Source organism: Stegostoma tigrinum, chromosome 6 (assembly GCF_030684315.1).
Source record: "Stegostoma tigrinum isolate sSteTig4 chromosome 6, sSteTig4.hap1, whole genome shotgun sequence".
NCBI lineage: Eukaryota > Metazoa > Chordata > Chondrichthyes > Orectolobiformes > Stegostomatidae > Stegostoma > Stegostoma tigrinum.
In genome coordinates, this window is record NC_081359.1 from 17,359,171 (window position 1) to 17,381,673 (window position 22,503).

The following is a 22,503-nucleotide window of genomic DNA, read 5'->3' on the forward strand; positions in this document are numbered from 1 at the left end:
CAGAGAGGGGGATGGGGTCAGGGTTCTGGAATAAATAGGGAGAGAGTGGGAGGCGGACCGAAGATGGAGAGAAAAAAAAATAGTTGGAGAGGAGAGTATAGGTGGGGAGGTAGAGAGGGGATAGGTCAGTCCAGGGAAGACAGACAGGTCAAGGAGGTGGGATGAGGTTAGTAGGTAGGAAATGGAGGTGCGGCTTGGGGTGGGAGGAAGGGATGGGTGAGAGGAAGAACAGGTTAGGGAGGCAGAGACAGGCTGGACTGGTTTTGGGATGCAGTGGGGGGAGGGGATGAGCTGGGCTGAACTAGTTTGCAGGAACAGCAACTCATATTCCGCTTGGGAATCCTGCAGCCCAATGGTATCAATGTGGACTTCACCAGCTTCAAAATCTCCCCTTCCCCCACCACATCCCAAAACCAGCCCAGTTCGTCCCCTCCCCCCACTGCATCACACAACCAGCCCAGCTCATCCCCTCCCCCCCACTGCACCCCAAAACCAGCCCAGCCTGTCTCTGCCTCCCTAACCTGTTCTTCCTCTCACCCATCCCTTCCTCCCACCTCAAGCCGCATCTCCATTTCCTACCTACTAACTTCATCCCACCTCCTTGACCTGGCCGTCTTCCCTGGACTGACTTATCTCCTCCCCACCTCCCCAACTATACTCTCCTCTCCAACTATCTTCTTTTCTCTCCATCTTCGGTCCGTGTCCCCCTCTCTTCCTATTTATTCCAGTACCCTCACCCCATCCCCCTCTCTGATGAAGGGTCTAGGCCCAAAACATCAGCTTTTGTGCTCCTGAGATGCTGCTTGGCCTGCTGTGTTCATCCAGCTTCACACTTTATTATCTTATATCAGTAGACTTTTGTTGGTTAAAGGGATGAATTGTTATGGAAGCAAGATGTAGATTGAGGTAATTTTGCAATCAGTCGTAATCTAACTGAATGATAGAACAGGTTCAAGGGGTTGAATCGACATCTTATGTTTGTATTTCCATCACATAGAAAATAATGCCCACAAGCAATAAAGATGCAGTTCAGTTGGCTTCACTTTGAATGATGTCCGGTGATACACTATCCTGCCTCTATGATAATTGAAAATGATTCTTTTTTGTTATCGTGATCAGAGATAATATTGTTTGTTCATGGGATGTGGATGTTGCTGGTTTGGCCAACATTTATTTCCCATCTTTAGGAGCTCTTGTAGTCTGCTGCAGTTGTGAAGGTAGCTTACTGCCACCTTCTCAAGGGCAAAAACATTGGCACAGCTGGCAATGCCCACATTCTAAATATGATAAAAACAAAGCACATTACGAATGGTTTGACATAGCTGCATATGACTGAGAGCAGTGATTCAAGGACTGAGTTTGAGGTTTCCGAGAATTGGGAAATTAATTTGATAAAACTGTTAAAGATCTGTTGTTTAGCTGGTAATTATTGGGAACTGTCCTCAACGTTTGTGAACAATTCGCAATGTTCAGTGACGCAGTTTACTTGAAACACATTGTGAATGAACCTAAGACTCATGCAATTGTGGTATAAGTAAATTCATTTATTTTTGGCAAATGATTGGATAGTACAGCACATAAAATGGCCATTCAGCCCATCAAGACTACGCGGCTTGTTTGAAGGGCAACCCAGTTAGCCCCATTCACTACACTCTTTTCCAAATATCCCTGCAATGGTGTTCTCTTTTAATTTTTTTCTGATTCCACACCCTCCCTCCACATTAACCTGGCACAAGCACCACCATCTTACACAATTGCCTCCTCTTAATAGCTGTCAGGCTGGTTTGGGAACATTTAAGTGTGGAATGTGGAGCATTCACTATGAAAGGATTGCGGTTTCTATTCACATACTACCTGAGTAGTTTGCTGGACTGGTTTAGTTGTGGAGGTTCCCAACTCAGACATTTGGCCAGAAAACTTTAGAAAGTTAAGACAGCAACCTTTTATCTTGTGTTGGAAATGGGGATTTCAACCCATTTGAAAGTGTGAAACAGGAGAAGAAATAGACCATTTATTGGATTCCTCAGACCTGCTCCACCCCTAATAAGATAACAGCAAATCTGTTTGTGCTTCAAATTCCACATTTCCACCTATTTTTGATAACGTGTGATTCTCTAACAATAATCCTTCCACCTATACCTTAAAAATGTTTAATCATTTCTGCTTTTCTGCCTTCTGAGGCTGAGTTCCAAAGTTGTTTGGCTCAAGGAAAACAATTCTCATCATCTCTGCCCTAAAAGGGCAACCACTAATTTTGTAACAATGTCCCATAGTTCTGGACTCACCCAGAAGAGGAAACAACCTTTCCACATGTTAGACATCTTGTCAAGACCATTCAGGACCTTATACATTTCCACTAAGTAAATCATTGCTCTTCTAAACTTCAATGGAAACAAGGCCAGCCCATCCAACCTAACCATATAAACCACAATCCATTTATTCCAAACCTGAATCTTGTAAACATCTGAATTGTCTTTTACATTTCCATCCTTCCTTAAATAAGAAGACCAAAACAGCACACAGTCTTTGAGACGGCATCTCCATAAAACCATATGAAATAGAAACAGGAGTAGGCTGTTTGGCGCCTCAAGCCTGCTCTGAAATTCAATAGGATCATGGCCAATTCTCACATCCACTTTCCTGCATTATCCCTATTACCCTCAATTCCCTCAGTGATCATGAATCTTTTACTCTCAGCTTTAAATAAATCAGTCCACAAGGGCTCTTCCCCTTCGGTCTCTGTGGCAAGGAGTTCCAAAGACTCAAAATGCTCTAAGAGAAGAAATTCCTTCTCATGTCAGTCTTAAGGTGGCACCCCTTTATTCTGAGACAATGCCCTCTGGTCAAAAACTCTACAAAGAGGGGAAACATCCTCTCAGCATTTATCCTGCTCCCTAAGCATCCGACAATGTTTCAACGAGATCACTTCCCTTTTATTAAGTCTCCAGTGGGTAGAGTTCTAACCAGTTTAGCCTTTGCACATAAGACATTCCCTCCATACCAAGATTACTAGTGAATCTTCTCGTTAAATCTTTCTTTAAATAAGGAGAACAAAGATGTTCCCAGTACTCCAGATGCAGTCTTACCTGCACCTTGTACAGTTGCAGTAAGAATTCCCTACTATTATACTCCTACCCCCTTGAAACAAGGCCAACATTCCATTGCAAAAACAAAGTTGCTGGAAAATCTCAGCAGGTCTGGCAGTATCTGTGAAGGAAAAAACGGAGTTAACATTTCTGGTCCGGTGACCTTTCCTCGGAACTGGTATTCCTAACATTCCATTTACCTTCCTGATCATCTCCAACGTGTTTGATTTCTGTGTTTCAAGTATCCCTAAGTCCCTTGGTGGTGCAGCTTTCTGCAATTTTCTCCATTTAAATAATACTGTTCTTTTGTTCTCCCTTCCAAAATGAGCAATCTTACATTTCTCCACATTATATTTCATTCACCAACGTTTTGTCCACTTACCTAATCTATCAATATCTTTCTTCGTATCCCTCTCACAACCCACCTTTCCATCTATATTTGAGTTGACTGCAAATCTGCCTACCATACATTCACTTCCAGTCTCCAAATCATTAATATATGTCGTAAACAGCTGCAATCCCAAGACTGATCCCTGTGGAACTCCACTAGTCATGGATCGCCAACCTGAAAAAGACCACCTTATCCTCACTCACTGTTTCCATCCCATCAACCAATTCTCTATCCACGCCAATGTCAATCTCTTGTATGAATGAATAATAATATCTGTGCTTTCACATTCAATTCCTCTTGTAATAAACGATGTTATCCTGTTGGCCTTCATGATTATGTGCTGTACTTTCTGTGACCCAGGCGCCAGAACACCTAATCTCTCTGCAACCTGGACTTCTGCATTTGATCTCATTTAAGTAATTTTCAGCTTTTTAAATAGTTCTCCTAGCAAAGCAGAACGTTTCACATTTTTCTGCATAATACTCCATCGGTAAATTTTTGCTTGCTCACTCTACCTACTTATATCCACCTGCAACTTCCTTATGTCTTCTTTGCAGCATACACTCCAACTTACCTTGATATCACCTGCAAATTTAGCTACCACATCTTTCCTCCATTTACGTAGATCATTGATAGCAACTGTAAAAGCTTAAGTTAGCTCCACAGGCCCCGCAGGACTCTACTTGTCACATTCTTCCAATCAAACAAAGACCTATTTATGCATAGGCTGCTGGCCATCCAATCTTCTATTCATCAGAGATAATGTGAACTGCAGATGCTGGAGAATCCGAGATAACAAAGTGTGGAGCTGGATGAACACAGCAGGCCAAGAAGCATCTTAGGAGCACAAAAGCTGACGTTTCGGGCCTAGACCCTTCATCAGAAAAGGGGGATGGGGAATGGATTCTGAAATAAATAGGGAGAGAGGGGGAGGCAGACTGAAGATGGATAGAGGAGACGATAGGTGGAGAGGAGAGTATGGGTGGGGAGACAGGGAAGGGATAGGTCAGTCTGGGGAGGATGGAGAGATCAAGGGGGTGGGATGAGGTTAGTAGGTAGGAAATGGAGGTGCGGCTTGAGGTGGGAGGAGGAGATAGGAGAGAGGAAGAAAAGATAATGCAGGCTGGGACGAGCTGGGCTGGTTTTGGGATGTAGTCGGGGGAGGGGAGATTTTGAAGCTGGTGAAATCCACATCGATACCATTGGGCTGCAGGGGTCCCAAGCGGAATATTAGTTGCTGTTCCTGCAACCTACGGGTGGCATCATTACTGCGTCCACCTCCCCCTCTCTCCCTATTTATTTCAGAATTCTCTCCCCAGCCCCCTTTTCTGATGAAGGGTTTAGGCCCGAAATGTCAGCTTTTGTGCTCCTAAGATGCTGCTTGGCCTGCTGTGTTCATCCAGCTTCACATCCTGTAATCTCCAGTCTTCTATCTATGCTGTTTTGTTACCCCTCTGCACAATGAGTTTTTATTTTGCCCAATAACGTTTCACGTGGCACCTAATGAAACTCATGCGCAGTATATCCGCAGGCTTCCTTTTATCCATTCCTTCAAATAACTCCAAACAAGAAGCACATTGATAAAACCATGTTACATTTTCCCAATCACTATGATTCTTTTTAAGTGGACAGCACTAATCGCTTTGCTGATCAATTCTAACACCATGACAAACATCAAGGTAAGTGGCCTATAGTTTACTGCTTTCTGCCTCTCTCCCTTCTTGAATGGAGGGTTTTATTTGCATCAATTCAGGATGGAACTTTGCCTGAAACTAGGGAATTTTGAATATGAACACTTATACACCTAATAAGCACAAACTCTGATTGAAGAAAAAGCTATCCTGATGTTAAAACTCGGTTGAATTTTTTTTTAACTGTAGTTAACATCACAGTACAGTGGCCATCGCAAAGGAGAAAGTGCTGGAGAAGTTGGAAAGTCTGAAGGTGGATACACTGCCCAGACCAAGTGGGCTGTAGCCTAGAGTTTTGAAGGAGCTAGTGGAGACATTGGTGGTGATCATTTGGGAATCTCTGGATTCAGGAAAGGGATATAGAGAACTGGAAAATACTGGTGGATGTAATCTATTTGAATTTCGAGAAGGCTTTTGTCAAGGTGTTGTACACAAGATTGCTAATAAAATAAGAGCCCATGGTGTTAGGGGCAAGGTACTGGCATAGACAGAAGATTGGCTGACTGGCACAATGTAGAGAGTGAGATAAAGGGGTCCTTTTCAGACTGGCAGTGGAGTTCTACAGATGTTAGGGACCACAGCCATTCACATTATACATTAACAATCTAAATAACCAAACTGACAGCGTTGCTGGTAAGCTTGCAGATGGCACAAAGATAAGTGAGGGGCAAGTAGTGTTGGGGAAGTGAAGAGGCTGCAGAAGGGCTTGGGCAGGCTAGATGATTGGGTAAAGAAGTGGCAGATGGAATACAATGTTGCAAAGTATGAAATTAGGCACTTTGGTAGGAAGAGTAGAGGCGCAGACTATTTTCTAAATGGGGAAATGCTTCGGAAATGTGAAGCAAAAGGAGATTTAGGAGTCGTGGTTCAGGGTTCTTTTAACGTTAACATGCAGTTTCAGTTGGCAGTTAGGAAGGCGAGTGCAGTGTTAGCATTTGTTTCAAGAGGCTGAAATACAAGAGCAGGGATGTACTGCTGAGGCAGTAGAAGGCTCTGGTCAGCCTGCAATTTGAAATATTGTGAGCAGCTTTAGGCCCAGGATCTAAGGAAAGATGTGCTGGCCTTGGAGGAGTCCAATGGAGGTTTAAAAAAATGATCTCGGGAATGAAGGGCTTGTCATACGAGGAATAGCTGAGGACAAGATCAGTACTCAATGGAGTTTACAACGATGTGGGGGGAATGCATTGAAACTTACAGAATAATAAGAGGCCTGGAAAGAGTGGACATGGAGAAGATGTTTCTACTGGTAGAAAAGACTGAGATCTGATGTCACAGCAGCAGAGTGAAGTCTAACAATCCTTTAGAATTGAGATGAGGAGGAATTTCTTCAACCAAAGGGTGATGAATCTGTGGAACCCATTGCCACAGATGGCTATGGAGTCCAAGTCATAGAGTGTCTTTAAGACAGAGATAGGTAAGTTCTTGATTAATAAGGAGATCAAAGGTTACAGATTGAAGGCTAGAGAATGGGGTTGAGAAACATATCAGCCATGATTGAATCATGGAGCAGTCTCAGTGGCCTGAATGGCCTAATTCGGCATGTATACCTCATAGTCTTATATTCACGGGCAAAATTTATACACTGAATTGGTTACATTCCTTTGACAGCAACTCTGCCCTGTGACCTTCATCATCTGGGAAGGCAAGGGCAGCAGACATTTGGGAACACGTTCACCTGCAAGTTCCACATGGAGTCACACCAGCCTGATGTAGAAATATGTTATCATTCCTTCACTATCATTTTATCAGAAATCTGGACCATTTTCTTGACCAGCATTGTGGGTGTCCTCCATCAACTAGACTGAAGATGGTTTCTCACTTCTATCTCAAGAGCAATCGAGCAATAATAAACTCTGGTCCTGCCAGTGATCTTCCAATCCCATGAGTGACGATTTAAACAAAAAATGCTGACAATGGTTTGAAATATCAGCTATAACAACATTACATTCACAAATTACAAATCATTTATTTATGGTTTTACAGGATCAATACAAAAATGGCCCTCACAGTATAGCTTGTAGCAACAGGCTGGCGATCTGTTTCAGGAAACATGAACTGCAGACACAGACATGAACATGTGTCTTGTCTGGCTTATTTGGTTTGGGAATTTTAAAACTAAATCTATTTAAAAGCAGCAAATGATAAGATAGGTGGGATAGAAGAGAATGATTGAATTGGTTATGTCATGGGGTAAGTAGACCTTATTTTTAATTAGCTTCATTGCATTGAGCTTTCCACAATCCAGGCTAAGGAACCCATGTTCAGGGTTACAACCCATCGATAATGTGCAGCCATCAAATTATATTGATGATGGTGGAAGAGCTGGAACCAGAGAGACAATGGCTGCTTCCAGTTGGAACATACATACATAAAAAATAGCAGCAGGAGTCGGTCATTCAGCTCCTCAAACCTAACCAACCATTCAACAGAATATAAAGTGTGAAGCTGGATGAACACAGCAGGCCAAGCAGCATCTCAGGAGCACAAAAGCTGACAATTTGGGCCTAGACCCTTCATCAGAGAGGGGGATGGGGTGAGGGTTCTGGAATAAATAGGGAGAAAGGGGGAGGCGGACCGAAGATGGAGAGAAAATAATATAGGTGGAGAGGAGAGCATAGGTGGGGAGGTGGGGAGGGGATAGGTCAGTCCAGGGAAGACGGACAGGTCAAGGAGGTGTGATGAGGTTAGTAGGTAGGAGATGGAGGTGCGGCTTGGGGTGGGAGGAAGGGATGGGTGAGAGGAACAGGGAGGCAGAGACAGGCTGGACTGGTTTTGGGATGCAGTGGGCGGAAGGGAAGAGCTGGGCTGCTTGTGTGGTGCAGTGGGGGGAGGGGACGAATTGGGCTGGTTTTGGGATGCGGTGGGGGAAGGGGAGATTTTGAAGCTGGTGAAGTCCACATTGATACCATTGGGCTGCAGGGTTCCCAAGCGGAATATGAGTTGCTGTTCCTGCAACCTTCGGGTGGCATCATTGTGGCACTGCAGGAGGCCCATGATGGACATGTCATCTCAAGAATGGGAGGGGGAGTGGAAATGGTTTGCGACTAGGAGATGCAGTTGTTTATTGCAAACCGAGTGGAGGTGTTCTGCAAAGTGGTCCCCAAGCCTCCGCTTGGTTTCCCCAATGTAGAGGAAGCCACACTGGCTACAATGGATGCAGCATACCACATTGGCAGATGTGCAGGTGAACCTCTGCTTAATATGGAAAGTCAACTTGGGGCCTGGGATAGGGGTGAGGGAGGAGGTGTGGGGGCAAGTGTAGCATTTCCTGCGGTTGCAGGGGAAGGTGCCGGGTGTGGTGGGGTTGGTGGGCAGTGTGGAGCGAACAAGGGAGTCACGGAGAGAGTGGTCTCTCCGGAAAGCAGACAAGGGTGGGGATGGAAAAATGTCTTGGGTGTTGGGGTCGGATTGTAGATGGCGGAAGTGTCGGAGGATGATGCGTTGTATCCGGAGGTTGGTGGGGTGGTGTGTGAGAATGATGGGGATCCTCTTTGGGCGGTTGTGGTGGGGGCGGGGTGTGAGGGATGTGTTGTGGGAAATGCAGGAGACGCGGTCAAGGGAGTTCTCGACCACTGTGGGGGGAAAGTTGCGGTCCTTGAAGAACTTGGACATCTGGGACATGCGGGAGTGGAATGCCTCATCGTGGGAGCAGATGAGGCGGAGGCAGAGGAATTGGGAATAGGGGATGGAATTTTTGCAGGAGGGTGGGTTGGAGGAGGTGTATTCTAGCTAGCTGTGGGAGTCGGTGGGCTTGAAATGGACATCAGTTACAAGCTGGTTGCCTGATATGGAGACTGAGAGGTCCAGGAAGGTGAGGGATGTGCTGGCGATGGCCCAGGTGAACTGAAGGTTGAGGTGGAAGGTGTTGGTGAAGTGGATGAACTGTTCAAGCTCCTCTGGGGAGCCAGAGGCGGCGCCGATACAGTCATCAATGTAACGGAGGAAGAGGTGGGGTTTGGGGCCTGTGTAGGTGCGGAAGAGGGACTGTTCCACATAACCTACAAAGAGGCAGGCATAGCTGGGACCCATGCGGGTGCCCATGGCCACCCTCTTTGTCTGTACGAAGTGGGAGGAATTGAAAGAGAAGTTGTTGAGGGTGAGGACGAGTTCAGCTAGGCGGATGAGGGTGTCGGTGGAGGGGGACTGGTCGGGCCTGCGGGACAGGAGGAAGCGGAGGGCATTGAGGCCATCTGCATGGGGAATGCAGGTGTATAGGGACTGGACGTCCATGGTGAAACTGAGGTGTTGGGGGCCAGGGATTTGGAAGTTCTGGAGGAGGTGGAGGGTGTGGGTGGTGTCATGGACGTAGGTAGGGAGTTCCTGGACCAAAGGGGAGAAAATGGAGTCCAGATAGGTGGAGATGAGTTTGGTGGGGCAGGAACAGGCTGAGATAATAGGTCAACCAGGGCAGGCAGGTTTGTGGATTTTGGGAAGGAGATAGAAACGGGCCGTGCGGGGTTGGGGAACAGTGAGGTTGGAGGTTGTGGGCGGGAGGTCCCCTGAGGTGATGAGGTCATGCATGGTGTTGGAGATGATGGTTTGGTGCTTGGGGGTGGGGTCATGATCGAGGGGGCAGTAGGAGGTGATCCTCTTCCTCCGTTACATTGATGACTGTATCGGCGCTGCCTCTTGCTCCCCAGAGGAGCTCGAACAGTTCATCCACTTCACCAACACCTTCCACCCCAACCTTCAGTTCACCTGGGCCATCTCCAACACTTCCCTCACCTTCCTGGACCTCTCAGTCTCCATCTCAGGCAACCAGCTTGTAACTGATGTCCATTTCAAGCCCACCGACTCCCACAGCTACCTAGAATACACCTCCTCCCACCCACCCTCCTGCAAAAATTCCATCCCCTATTCCCAATTCGTTCCGCCTCTGCCGCATCTGCTCCCACGATGAGGCATTCCACTCCCGCACATCCCAGATGTCCAAGTTCTTCAAGGACCGCAACTTTCCCCCCACAGTGATCGAGAACGTCCTCGACCGCGTCTCCCGCATTTCCCGCAACATGTCCCTCACACCCCGCCCCCGCCACAACTGCCCTAAGAGGATCCCCATCGTTCTCACACACCACCCCACCAACCTCCGACACTTCCGCCATCTACAATCCGACCCCACCACCCAAGACATTTTTCCATCCCCACCCTTGTCTGCTTTCCGGAGAGACCACTCTCTCCATGACTCCCTTGTTCGCTCCACACTGCCCTCCAACCCCACCATACCCGGCACCTTCCCCTGCAACCGCAGGAAATGCTACACTTGCCCCCGCACCTCCTCCCTCACCCCTATCCCAGGCCCCAAGATGACTTTCCATATTAAGCAGAGGTTCACCTGCACATCTGCCAATGTGGTATGCTGCATCCATTGTAGCCAGTGTGGCTTCCTCTACACTGGGGAAACCAAGCGGAGGCTTGGGGACCACTTTGCAGAACACCTCCACTCGGTTTGGAATAAACAATTGCACCTCCCAGTCGCAAACCATTTCCTCTCCCCCTCCCATTCTTTAGATGACATGTCTATCATGGGCCTCCTGCAGTGCCACAATGATGCCACCCGAAGGTTGCAGGAACAGCAACTCATATTCCGCTTGGGAACCCTGCAGCCCAATGGTATCAATGTGGACTTCACCAGCTTCAAAATCTCCCCTTCCCACACCGCATCCCAAAACCAGCCCAGTTCGTCCCCTCCCCCCACTGCACCACACAACCAGCGCAGCTCTTCCCCTCCACCCACTGCATCCCAAAACCAGTCCAGCCTGTCTCTGCCTCCCTAACCTGTTCTTCCTCTCACCCATCCCTTCCTCCCACCCCAAGCCGCACCTCCATCTCCTACCTACTAACTTCATCCCACCTCCTTGACCTGTCCGTCTTCCCTGGACTGACCTATCCCCTCCCCACCTCCCCACGTATACTCTCCTCTCCACCTATATTATTTTCTCTCCATCTTCGGTCCGCCTCCCCCTTTCTCCCTATTTATTCCAGAACCCTCACCCCATCCCCATCTCTGATGAAGGGTCTAGGCCCGAAACGTCAGCTTTTGTGCTCCTGAGAAGCTGCTTGGCCTGCTGCGTTTATCCAGCTCTATACCTTGTTATCTCAGATTCTCCAGCATCTGCAGTTCCTACTATCTCTTTAAGGAACTACAATTTGTCTTGGCTGATGTTAATCTGCACAGTGACTGGATTCTTCTGGAGCAGGACTTGTGTCTCCTTTAATGCAATGGAAAATTGCCTCATGAAGTTCTTTTCCCTAGTCAGATTGGTCACTAACTGAAAATGGAAACCAGGTTGCAGAGGTCCACAAGAATTGAAAAAATTGGCAGATGTCCTGTTCTTGGACAATAATCATTACTACTGCACCTATGTATCCTTATAATCATGACATTGGACACTATATTGGTTGAACACTGGGCTTTGAGGCAATCTTGTGACTGAAGCCTTACCTCAGTCTCTGGTCATTCCAAAGGGGGTAACATAGATAACACATCCAAGAGTGCAATGATATTGTGGTGTAACCCTAGTGCTGCTGCAGATTTTGTCTGGGCTGTATAGCTGCAGAAAGAAATCAGTGCTGCCTCAAAAGGAAATATTGTGTTCAATGGAGGAAAATTCAACAAAGGCAATTTCCATCTTCCTGTTGTTCCTCAGTTATACTCTTTCTCTTGTGCAATTTTACTGCACAATCCTGAAACAACACTGAAAAGAAAGCTTATCTGGTCATTTAACTCATGCTGTCTGTGGGATATTGCTATGCACCAAATTTCCTATTTTACAACTGCCACCACATTTTAAACTCAAGAGTTTATCTTCACTTGAGCCTCTTCCCAGCATTCCATATAAATGCTAGTGTTTTTCTTTGTGAGTGGATTAAGAGAAGAAAGGTAATGCAAAAGGATTTTGTTTTGTGAATTGTCACGTGTTTAATAACGACTTACATAACTACTCATCACAGAATCACTGACTTGGTTTTCCACTGATTGAAGTGATGTTTAGCTTTCCAAATTTTTGTGCCTTTTGCAGAACTACTCCTTAATACTATCTTCACAGTGTCTATTGGCACCAATCTGTCCACCAGTGAGTTGAAGGCAGGATGCAATTTATGGCACTACACAGGCCAAGCCATCTACTTTACAGCAAAAGTCTAGAGAGTCTATTAAGAGATCACACCCCAGTAGTCTACAGCGTCTACACGAAACTGAACTCCTTAGCAAAGCTATAGGAATATCTCTCAGTAAGAGTAAGGTTTTTACTCCAGCAAAATACAGAGGACAGGATAGTTGCTTGAAACAAATTGTGTACTGAAAATCAATCCTTGTCACTTCTAACCATGCAGACTCCTGAGCCATTGATGGGTGAATTTCCCAATCTCCATCCTGATCGGATAACTACAAGTATCTGCACAAAGCAATGATATTCTAATTGTGATTTTTATATCTCAGTATGATAAAGTGAGGGGAGGAAGAAAAATGTTCAATTTTGGAAAATTTTAAATCCAAGTTCAAATTTCAAAAACAAAGTCAAGAAAATGCAGATTCCTAATCTTCATTATTACAGTATGTTGAAGACTACGAACTATCACTACATTCTATTTTGGTTTTGCAATAGTACTGCATAATTTCATTCATCTCATCTATGTCGGCCAGGTCTTAGGATCATTATGCTATCTTAAAGGTTCTACATAAATGCATATGGTTGAAGTTACAACTTCTAGCACATTCAGAAAATTTAGTTATTTACAGGGTTGAAAAGTGCATTTTGGCTTTGTGTCACTGTTTTAGAAGTTACAGGAAAGTTCTAACTCATGCTGTTGAAACAATCATTACAAGAATGATAGAATGTCAGTACTGAATTTAATAAGGTCAGATTAATAAAAGATAATTTTTTTAGAAAAGAAATATGTAAATTTTGAGCAAATAATGATTTTTATCAGCAGTGAACTATGAGGCAGAGGTGGTTCTGATGATCATGATCAGGAACTCAATTGTGCTGGTGCAAAACTGACAACTAACCACATAGAGAGACGGAACTGATTGTGAGGTTAAAAGAAACAGCGACAGACTTTACACATTTGAGCTCTAATCCGAGGGCCACAAACCTCTCACTTTTCAACACTGGCAGCCTTCTACCAGAATTTCTTCAGAGGCTTAAGGGAGAGCGTGAGGAAATCTGGGCAGAAGGTGAGAATTTATGTGGTTAAGTAAGGGCTAAAAGTGTTAAATCGGTTGCAATTTTTTTTAACAGTTAGTTCCATTAGTCATTACATAAAGTTATACATATCTGGTTACCGTAAATTCAGGAAGGATGTAACAGCAGTGGAGAAAATGGAAAATAGATCGTCAATGGTGACGCTAGAATTTGTGATTTATAGTATCAGGAAAGATTAAGCAGAGTGGGAGCTCTTGTTTCAATGAAAGTAAAGATTGAAAGGTGAGATGAAGAAAGGTGGAAGGAGAGTCATGTGGTACATCACAAACACCAGCATGGACTCTTTCAGCCAAATGGCCTGTTTCAATAAAAGCCAAAAGAACAGTAGGCAATGGAAATCAGAAACAAAACCAGAAACTGCTGGAAAAGCTCAGCAGGTCTGGCAGCATCTGTGGAGAGAAATCAGAGTTAACGTTTCGGGTCGAGTGACCCTTCTTCAGAACCCAGTTCTGAGTTCTGAGGAAGGGTCATTCAACCTGAAACATTCACTCTGAATTCTGTCCACAGATATAGCCAGGCCTGTTGAGCTTTTATGGAAATTTCTGTTTTTGGCCTCTTTATGTGCTGTAAATGCGATGTAATTCCAACTAGTTATCTTAATAAGGTTGAAATCGGCTTTGAATGATTTCTTTCAGTTCAAGAGTCAGTCCGAATGTTAACTCCAAGTTACAAAACCATCGGCAAATATGGAAAAGGGTGCATTAGTGTTCGGCATGTACAGTTTAAGCAATGGTGGTTATCAGCGAGGAGGTGTGGATGGGTGGATGTGAATGTGTTTGGGTGTGTCATGGGCAGTTGGGTGGAGGTGGATTAGGGCGAAACACAATGAATGAGTGAATGAAGTAAATGCAGTATTGCAAGTTGTATATTAATTATTAAGGAATTATTTTTGCTTTTTGGAGCAGAGGAAAAAGTTGATGGTCTTCACATGGATTTTCCAGAAACGTAGGTCTTTACATAGATAATTATGCATGTAAAAGTTAGTCAATCTGCGAGGAAGTAATAGTAGTGATCCTGTCTGGATGGGTAAATGTAAACCAGAATTATTAAGAGAGCTGAGATACAACGTAACTCCTCATTTGGCTGGGGAATACACTAATTTCAAGTACCTCTCAAAAAACACTACACCAACACAGAAATGTTGTTGAGAGGAGGGTTTGGATAGAAAACTCATCCAGGATCCCTATATAACTAGAGAAGCATTGATTTTAACATTATCAAGCTTGTTTCCAAATCCATCCAGGGCCTCACCCCTCTTCCTATCTCTGCTATCTCCCCCAGTCCTGCAACCTAACCAGTCTCTGCATTCTCCCAAATTTTCACCTCTAATACATCCTCAACTTTAATTCACAACTGGCAATCATGTTAAAGTCCACTGGGAGTTCTGTGGCAGTGGCAGCAGGATTTGGCACTTCAAAGTTTCTGCACAAATCAGTTTCCCATTGACACAGGTGCAAGAATAGGCCTTCCTCTTGGAATGACTGGGAGAACAAACAGAGCTGCAAGGAGAGGAAGGGGATTGAGGAAGGGGACCAGTATTCTTCAGAAGCCTCATTTGCTCAGGGTTTTCAGGCTGCTAATCTACTAGTTTAAAATCTGTGTAGGTGGTATGTCAGAAATCTGTGCCACAGGAAGAATGCTCTCACTGAAATTTACCAGCTGCTGCATGCCAACTGCACTCTTGGAGAAGCTCCATGAGCCTCCATGTACTGAGCTTGTTCCAACCTCCTCCAGTTTCCCTTTTGCATCAGCAGCTCTCAAATGAAAGATATTGATTATATTTCATTCTGTCTTGTCAGAGAGTAGTAGACACTGAACGCACAGGTTGCAGAGTTTGTAATGCTGCAGCAGTCGTGATACCCGCATTCTGTACTATCTCACTGTACCATCACAGCAAGCACAAAGAGGGGCTAGTGGGTGATCAGGGAGATCAACTGATGATATAGATGATAATTCCAGCTCACAAGACGCATGCGTACAAAGTATGTAAGATGCAGAATGAGGGGTCTGGGAGCTTAATCACCTTGCACGTTTGATATAGAGATCAAATGATCTCTGGAATAGGTAATGTATTGCTGAGTTAAATTAGCAAAAAGGCATAGGCTGTTGGAAAACTGAAATGCTCTACCAAGGAAGAAAGTTCTGAGAAGAACTGGGTGTTCTGCAAATTTATTCTGTTCTGCAAATCTGGTCCATGGCATTATTGCGGCATTTGCTAATGACATATAACTCTGATGGCTGCAACAAAAAATAAACATCTTCAGAGGGACTTGGACAAATTATGCAAATACCTTGAAATATAATAGCCATTGGCTCAGTGGTTAGCACTGCAGCCTCACAGCGCCAGGGACCTGGGTTTGATTCCAGCCTCAGGCGACTGTCTATATGGAGTCTGCACATTCTCCCCGTGCCTGCGTGGGTTTCCTCCGGGTGCTCCGGTTTCCTCCCACAGTCCAAAGATGTGCAGGTTAGGTGGATCGGCCATTCTAGATTGCCCGTAGTGTTCAGGGGTGTGTGGGTTTTAGGGGGATGGGTCTGGGTGGGATGCTCCAAGGGGCAGTGTGGACTTGTTGGGCCGAAGGGCCTGTTTCCACACTGTAGGGAATCTAATCTAATCATTAATACTAAATCTGTCTCACTCTCCACCTCTTTCCCCATTGTCTTGTAAATCTTTCCTTTTAAAGTATGTATGAATTCCCTTCTTAAAGGTGTTATTGAATCTGCCTCCACAGCTACCATGGGCAGATCACATCTTGCTAAATAAGTGAATTCTTCTCGTCTTTCTTTCTAGTTTTTTGTCCTTTCTCTTAAATCTGTACCTGTAGGTTACTTGCTGTCTTGTCAGTGGAAATAGTCTCTCTTTATTTAATTAAATTTGTTTTAAAATCCTTAACGATTTTGAACACTTCATTAAATCTCCCCTTGATCTTCTCTGCTTCAAGAACAGTCTCACCTCTTGCAGTTTCTTCAGAGGCCTGAGCTCCTCATTCCTGGCAGCATTTTGATAAATCTCATCTGCACTCTCTCCAACACCTTTAATTTCTTTCTATCTCTATGCATGCATTTGTCAATATTCTGTGTCCTAAAAAGTAACTTTCGCAAACCTTCATGGTGAAAAGGCATTGCACTGATGTTATTTTTTTCTTTTAACAGAAGGAAGAGCTACACCCAGTACAGAGTTAAATGGTTTCTGTTGGTTCTGACATGACCATGAATAATTCCACAAATTTAACCTGTGATGTGTACATGCACCATGAGACGGCAAAAGTCATGTTTTCTTTCTTCTACATCATTATTCTCATAGTTGGGTTAACAGGAAACATATTAGCCCTGCACATAACGTTCCAAAAACATCAAAAGATCAATTCAACCACGCTGTATTTAATCCACCTAGCTATCTCAGATGCCCTCTTCACTCTTGCGCTACCAACTCGAATCATCTATACTGTGCGAGGATTTGACTGGCCATTCAGTGAAGCATTGTGTAGAATTTGTACAGTCATTTTCTACATAAACACTTATGTCAGCATTCAGTTCATGACTTGTCTGAGTGTTGACCGATACATTGCAGTGGTACATCCGCTTCGATTTGCCAAGTTTCGAAAAGTACATAATGTTAGATATATCTGCGGTGCAGTATGGTTCTTTGTTTTCATCCAGACAGCACCATTGCTGTTTATAACAACGACGAAGAACAATAACGGTTTGGTGACTTGCATGGAATACCCTAACATTGAGACAAACAAGAACTTGCCCAAACTACTTCTCCTTGCCTGCTTTTTGGGATATTGCTTCCCAGTCACAGTCATACTCTTCTGCTACTCACGAGTCAACGTGAAACTTTGCAGGATGGCAAAGGAAAACCCATTAACTGAAAAGCTTGGTCGGAACAAAAGGGCTATCACAGTTATTTTGATTGTTCTGCTGGCATTTCTGATATGCTTCACTCCATACCATATCTCCATTATTCAGTATATGATCCGAAAGCTCATTTCCCAACAGAGCTGTTGGCAACAGCAGGTCTTCAAGGTGAGCCTGCAAATCTCTGTCTGCTTCATGAACCTCAACTGCTGCATCGATCCACTTATCTATTTCTTTGCGTTTAAGGGCTATAAGAGAAAGATTTTGGGTATAATAAGACGTCACATCACACTGGCTGTCTCCACAAAGAGTAACTCTGAAAACAACAGTACTCCTGCCACTGTGAGTCAAGTCCAAGGGTCTGGATCAGGATCTGTTAATTGACATTGACCAATCTATTGTATAACTTTTTGGAGCAAGTATGACAAATACTAGTTTTTTTTTACAGTCACCTCAGTACCAATCCTTTGCCACATTCAAATGAAAGTATTACAGATCATTAGGTTACCGGCAGGGATCTGATATGGTTTTTAATCTGTTTTCTCAATTCATCGTGGTAAACAGTGTAAAGTTAATTCTGAGAAGTTTATCTATTTGTTATTCCACCCCATGTTTTGAGCTGGAACCTAAAGCATCCCTTAGGTTGCAGAGCTGATCTGAATCAAGAGGTCATGGGTTCAAGTGTCAATCAAAGCAGGTTTTTTATTCATTTATGTGATTAGACATGGCTGGCTGGGCCACCATTTATTACCCATTCTTAATTACCCTTGAGAAGGTGGTGATGAGCTGTCTTCTTGAACCACTGCAGTCCTTTAGCTGTACAAACACCCTCAATGCTGTTAGGGAGTGAGTTCCAGAATTTTAACCCTGTGACAATGAAGAAACAGTGATATATTAGATTAGATTAGATTAGATTCAGTCGCAAGTGAGGATGGTATGTGCTTTGGAAAGGATCATGCACAACGTTTACATGCATGTGTTATCTTTGTTCTTCCAGGAGAGACAGCCGTGGGTTTTTTGGAGGGAGTGAATGTTGAAGGGGGTAAATTGCAAGAAAAGGGGCTCAGCTTTGTCCTGGACAATATAAAGTTTCTTGAATGTTGTAGGAGCAGTACTCATCCAGGCTAGTACAGAACATTCAATCATATTCCTGACCTGTAGATGTTAGACAGGCTTTGGGGAGTCAGGAAGTGAGTTATTCCTAGTGTCTGACCTGCTCTTTAACCACAAAGCAATCATCCATGATAATCCCCATTTCTGACATTTGATAGCAGGAAGATAATTGATAAAGCAGCAGAATGTGGTTAGGCCCAGGATACTACCCTGAGGAAATCCTGCAGAGGTGTCCTATAGCTAAGATGACCAACCTCGAAACATCACAACTATCCCACTGTGTGTAGGTATGGCTCCAATGAGCAGAGAGCTTTCCTCCAATTCTTATTAACTTCAGTTTTGCCAGGACACCTTGATTCTACACTCAGTCAAATGCAGCCTTGTTGTCAAGGGCTGTCGCTCTCCCCTCAACTCTTGAATTCTGCTGCTTTGTCTACATTTGAACCAAGGCTATAATAAGGTTGGGAGCTGAATGGTCTTGGCAGAACCCAAACTGAGAGTCAGTGAGTGGGCTATTGCTAAGCAGATGCTGCTTTGCAACACTATCAGCGACCCTCTCCCCACTTTACTGATGATTGAGAGCATACTCATATGATTATAATTGGCCAGATTGGATGTGTCCTGCTTTTTGAGGACAGCAAACATGTGGCCAATTTTTCACCTTGTTGGGCAAATGCTAGCGTTGTATCTGTACTGGAAGAGCTTTGTTAGGGGTTCAGCTAGTTCTGGAGCACAAGTTTTCAGTTGTATTACCAGAATATGTCAGGGTCAACAGCCTTTGCAGTACTCAGTGCCTCGAGTCGCTCCTTGATATCATGTGGGGTGAATCGAATTGTCTTAAGCCTGTCACCTGGGATGCTGGGGACCTCAGGAGAAAGCTGAGAGGAATTATCCACTTGGCACTTCTGGCTGAAAGTCCCTGCACCTTTTACACCGATGTAATGGGATGCAAGTAGTCCTTGGAAACGTTCGGACGGATATAAGCCAAGCGCAGGGCGTTAGGACGAGTTTATTTTGGGATTATGGTCGGCATAGACAGGTTGGACCGCAGAGTCTGCTTCCGTGCTCTATAACTCTATGTGTTGTAGCTTCACCGAGCTGACACCTCATTTTTAGGTATGCATGGTGCTGTTCTTGGAATGCTCTCCTACACCCATCCTTACTCCAGGATTGAACTCCTGGGGGGAAATGTAGGCTGTGAGGGTACAGGTCACAACATCTAGGCCAACAGAGATAACAAGGTGTACAGCTGGATGAACACAGCAGGCCAAGCAGCATCTTAGGAGCACAAAAGCTGACGTTTCAGGCCTAGATGCTTCATCAGAAATGGGGAAGGGAAGAGGGTTCTGAAATAAATAGGGAGAGGGGGGGAAGGCGGATCAAAGATGGATAGAGGAGAAGATGGGTGGAGAGGAGACAGATAAGTTAAAGAGGTGGGGATGGAGCCTGTAAAGGAGAGTGTAGGTGGGAAGCAGGAAGGAGATGGGTCAGTCCAGGGAGGAAGGACAGGTCAAGGAGGTGGGATGAGGCTAGTAGGTAGGAAATGGGGGTGCAGCTTGAGGTGGGAGGAGGGGATAGGTGAGAGGAAGAGCAGGTTAGGGAGGCGGGGACAAGCTGGGCTTGCTTTGGGATGAGGTACTGGGAGGGGGGATTTTGAAGCTTGTGAAATCCACATTGCTACCATTAGGCTGCAGGGTTCCCAAGTGGAACATGAGTTGCTGTTCCTGCAACCTTCGGGTGGCATCGTTGTGACACTGCAAGAGGCAAAGGATGGACATGTTGGCTGAGGAATGGGAGGGGGAGTTCAAATGGTTCGGGACTGGGAGGTGGAGTTGTTTATTGTGAACCGAGCGTAGGTGTTCTCCACCCGAAGGTTGCAAGAACAGCAACTCATATTCCGCTTGGGAACCCTGCAGCCCAATGGTATCAATGCGGATTTCACAAGCTTCAAAATCTCCCTTCCCTCTACTGCATCCCAAAACCAGCCCAGTTCGTTCCTGCCTCCCTAACCTGTTCTTCCTCTCACCTATTCCTTCCTCCCACCGCAAGCCACACCCCCATTTCCAACCCACTAACCTCATCCCACCTCCTTGACCTGTCCATCCTATCTCCTCCCTAACTCCCCACCTACACTCATCTCTACTGGCTCCATCCCCGCCCCTTTAACGTCTCTCTCCTCTCCACCTATCTTCTCCTCTATCCATCTTCGATCCACCTCCCCCCTCACCCTATTTATTTCAGAACCCTCTTCCTCTCCCCTATTTCTGATGAAGGGTCACACCCCAAAATGTCAGCTTTCCTGCTCCTAAGATGCTGCTTGGCCTGCTGTGTTCATCCAGCTCTCCACCTTGTTACCTCAGATTCTCCAGCATCTGCAGTTCCTATTATCTGGGCCAACAGTCCCAGTATCATACTGAGGAAGTATTAGGCAGACAAGGTCCTGAGTTTTGGATAGCACATTAAACTGAGGCCTTGTCCACTCTCTCAGGTAGCCATAAAGATCTCATGGCACTATTTTAAAAAAAAATTAGATCAGTGTTGGCCAATATTTATCCTTCAACCAACATTTGGTCATTACTGTTTATGGGGAATTTTTGAATGGACTTTAGCTATAATATTTCCTTCTTTACAACAGTGACTACTTTTCAAACATACCTCATTGCCAGTGAAGTGCTTTGGGGCATCATGAGGTTGTGCAAGCTGTTATAGAAATGCAAGTCTCGCTTTTCTTTCAAGCCCACATAATTTTCACTTACTGAACTGAGGAGTATTAAATGTGTGGACAAGTTGACTGAAAGAATTTCTGAGCTTTTTATGTGAAATAAACACGTCAATTAATAACATGTGCCAGAGCTAATTCAGTTTAAGGTGCGAAATATGCTCCGCAAATTTGCTCGGTGATGAATTAAAATATCAGAAAAGATGAATAAAGTTGTGCTTAAAACAAACTCTTCCATCATGGCAATTCCAACTTCACACAGGCCTGTATAATTAAGCAGCAAGCTAGATGCCCAGATAAGCAGATAAAATTACACGCAGCACATGATTCCAAGACCAGGAACAAGAGGGAATGTTTCCGAGGAACAGGTTACAAATGAAACAGGGATCTTGTCCCCCTCCACCCACACATCAACGAATACCAGTCACGTCTGGACATTGAGCAGTTTTTCCACCGCCTTCGCCTCCGCGCTTATTTCTCTAAATGTGAGCCTAACCCTCCCTCCACTCACCCCTTCACCCGCCTCCAACGCAAGTCCTCCTCCTGGACACCACCCTCGGGCCTCCTACCCTCCCTCGACCTCTTCATCTCCAACTGCCATCGAGACATCAATCGCCTCAACCTCTCCACCCGGTTCACCCACTCCGACCTCTGGCCCCGCAGAACGTGCAGCCCTCCTCTCCAATCCTAACCTCACCATAAAACCTGCAGACAAGGGAGGCGCAGTTGTAGTACGGCGCATTGGCCTCGACATTGCTGAGGCCAGACGCTAACTCTCCAACACCTCCTCCTACCGCTCCCTGGATCATGACCCCAACCCCGAGCACCAAACCATCATCTCCAAAACCATAGACAACCTCATCACCTCAGGGGACCTTCCACCCACAGCCTACAACCTCATTGTTCCCCAACCCTGCACCACCCACAACTATCTCCTACCCAAAATCCACAAACCTGCCTGCCCTGGTCAACCCATTGCCTCCACCTGCTCCTGCCCCACCAAACTCATCTCCACCTCTCTGGACTCCATTTTCTCCCCCTTGGTCCAGCAACTCCCTACCTACGTCCATGACACCACCCACACCCTCCACCTCCTCCAGAACTTCCAATTCCCCGGTGCCCAACACCTCATTTTCACCATGGACATCCAGTCCCTACACACCTGCATTCCCCATGCAGATGGCCTTAAGGCCCTCCGTTTCTTCCTGTCCTGCAGGCCTGACCAGTCCCCCTCCACCGACATCCTCATCCACCTAGCCGAACTTGTCCTCACCGGCAACAACTTCTCTTTCAATTCCACCCACTTCCAACAGTCAAAGGGGGTGGCCATGGGTACCCACTTGGCCCCAAGCTGTGCCTGCCTCTTTGTAGGTTACGTGAAACAATCCCTCTTCTGTACCTATACTGGCCCTAAACCCCACCCCTTCCTCCGTTACAT

The 22,503-nt window shown here is 45.4% G+C and overlaps 1 protein-coding gene across 1 annotated transcript; it reads left to right on the forward strand.

The window, feature by feature from the left end:
* Positions 1 to 13,197: 13,197 nt before the first annotated feature.
* LOC125453543 (G-protein coupled receptor 183-like) lies at positions 13,198 to 19,639 on the forward strand. Its single transcript, XM_048533280.2, has 2 exons — positions 13,198 to 13,344; positions 16,526 to 19,639. The coding sequence occupies exon 2, from the start codon at positions 16,556 to 16,558 to the stop codon at positions 17,615 to 17,617; it is 1,062 nt and encodes a 353-aa protein (XP_048389237.2). The 5' UTR covers positions 13,198 to 13,344; positions 16,526 to 16,555; the 3' UTR covers positions 17,618 to 19,639.
* Positions 19,640 to 22,503: the final 2,864 nt, after the last annotated feature.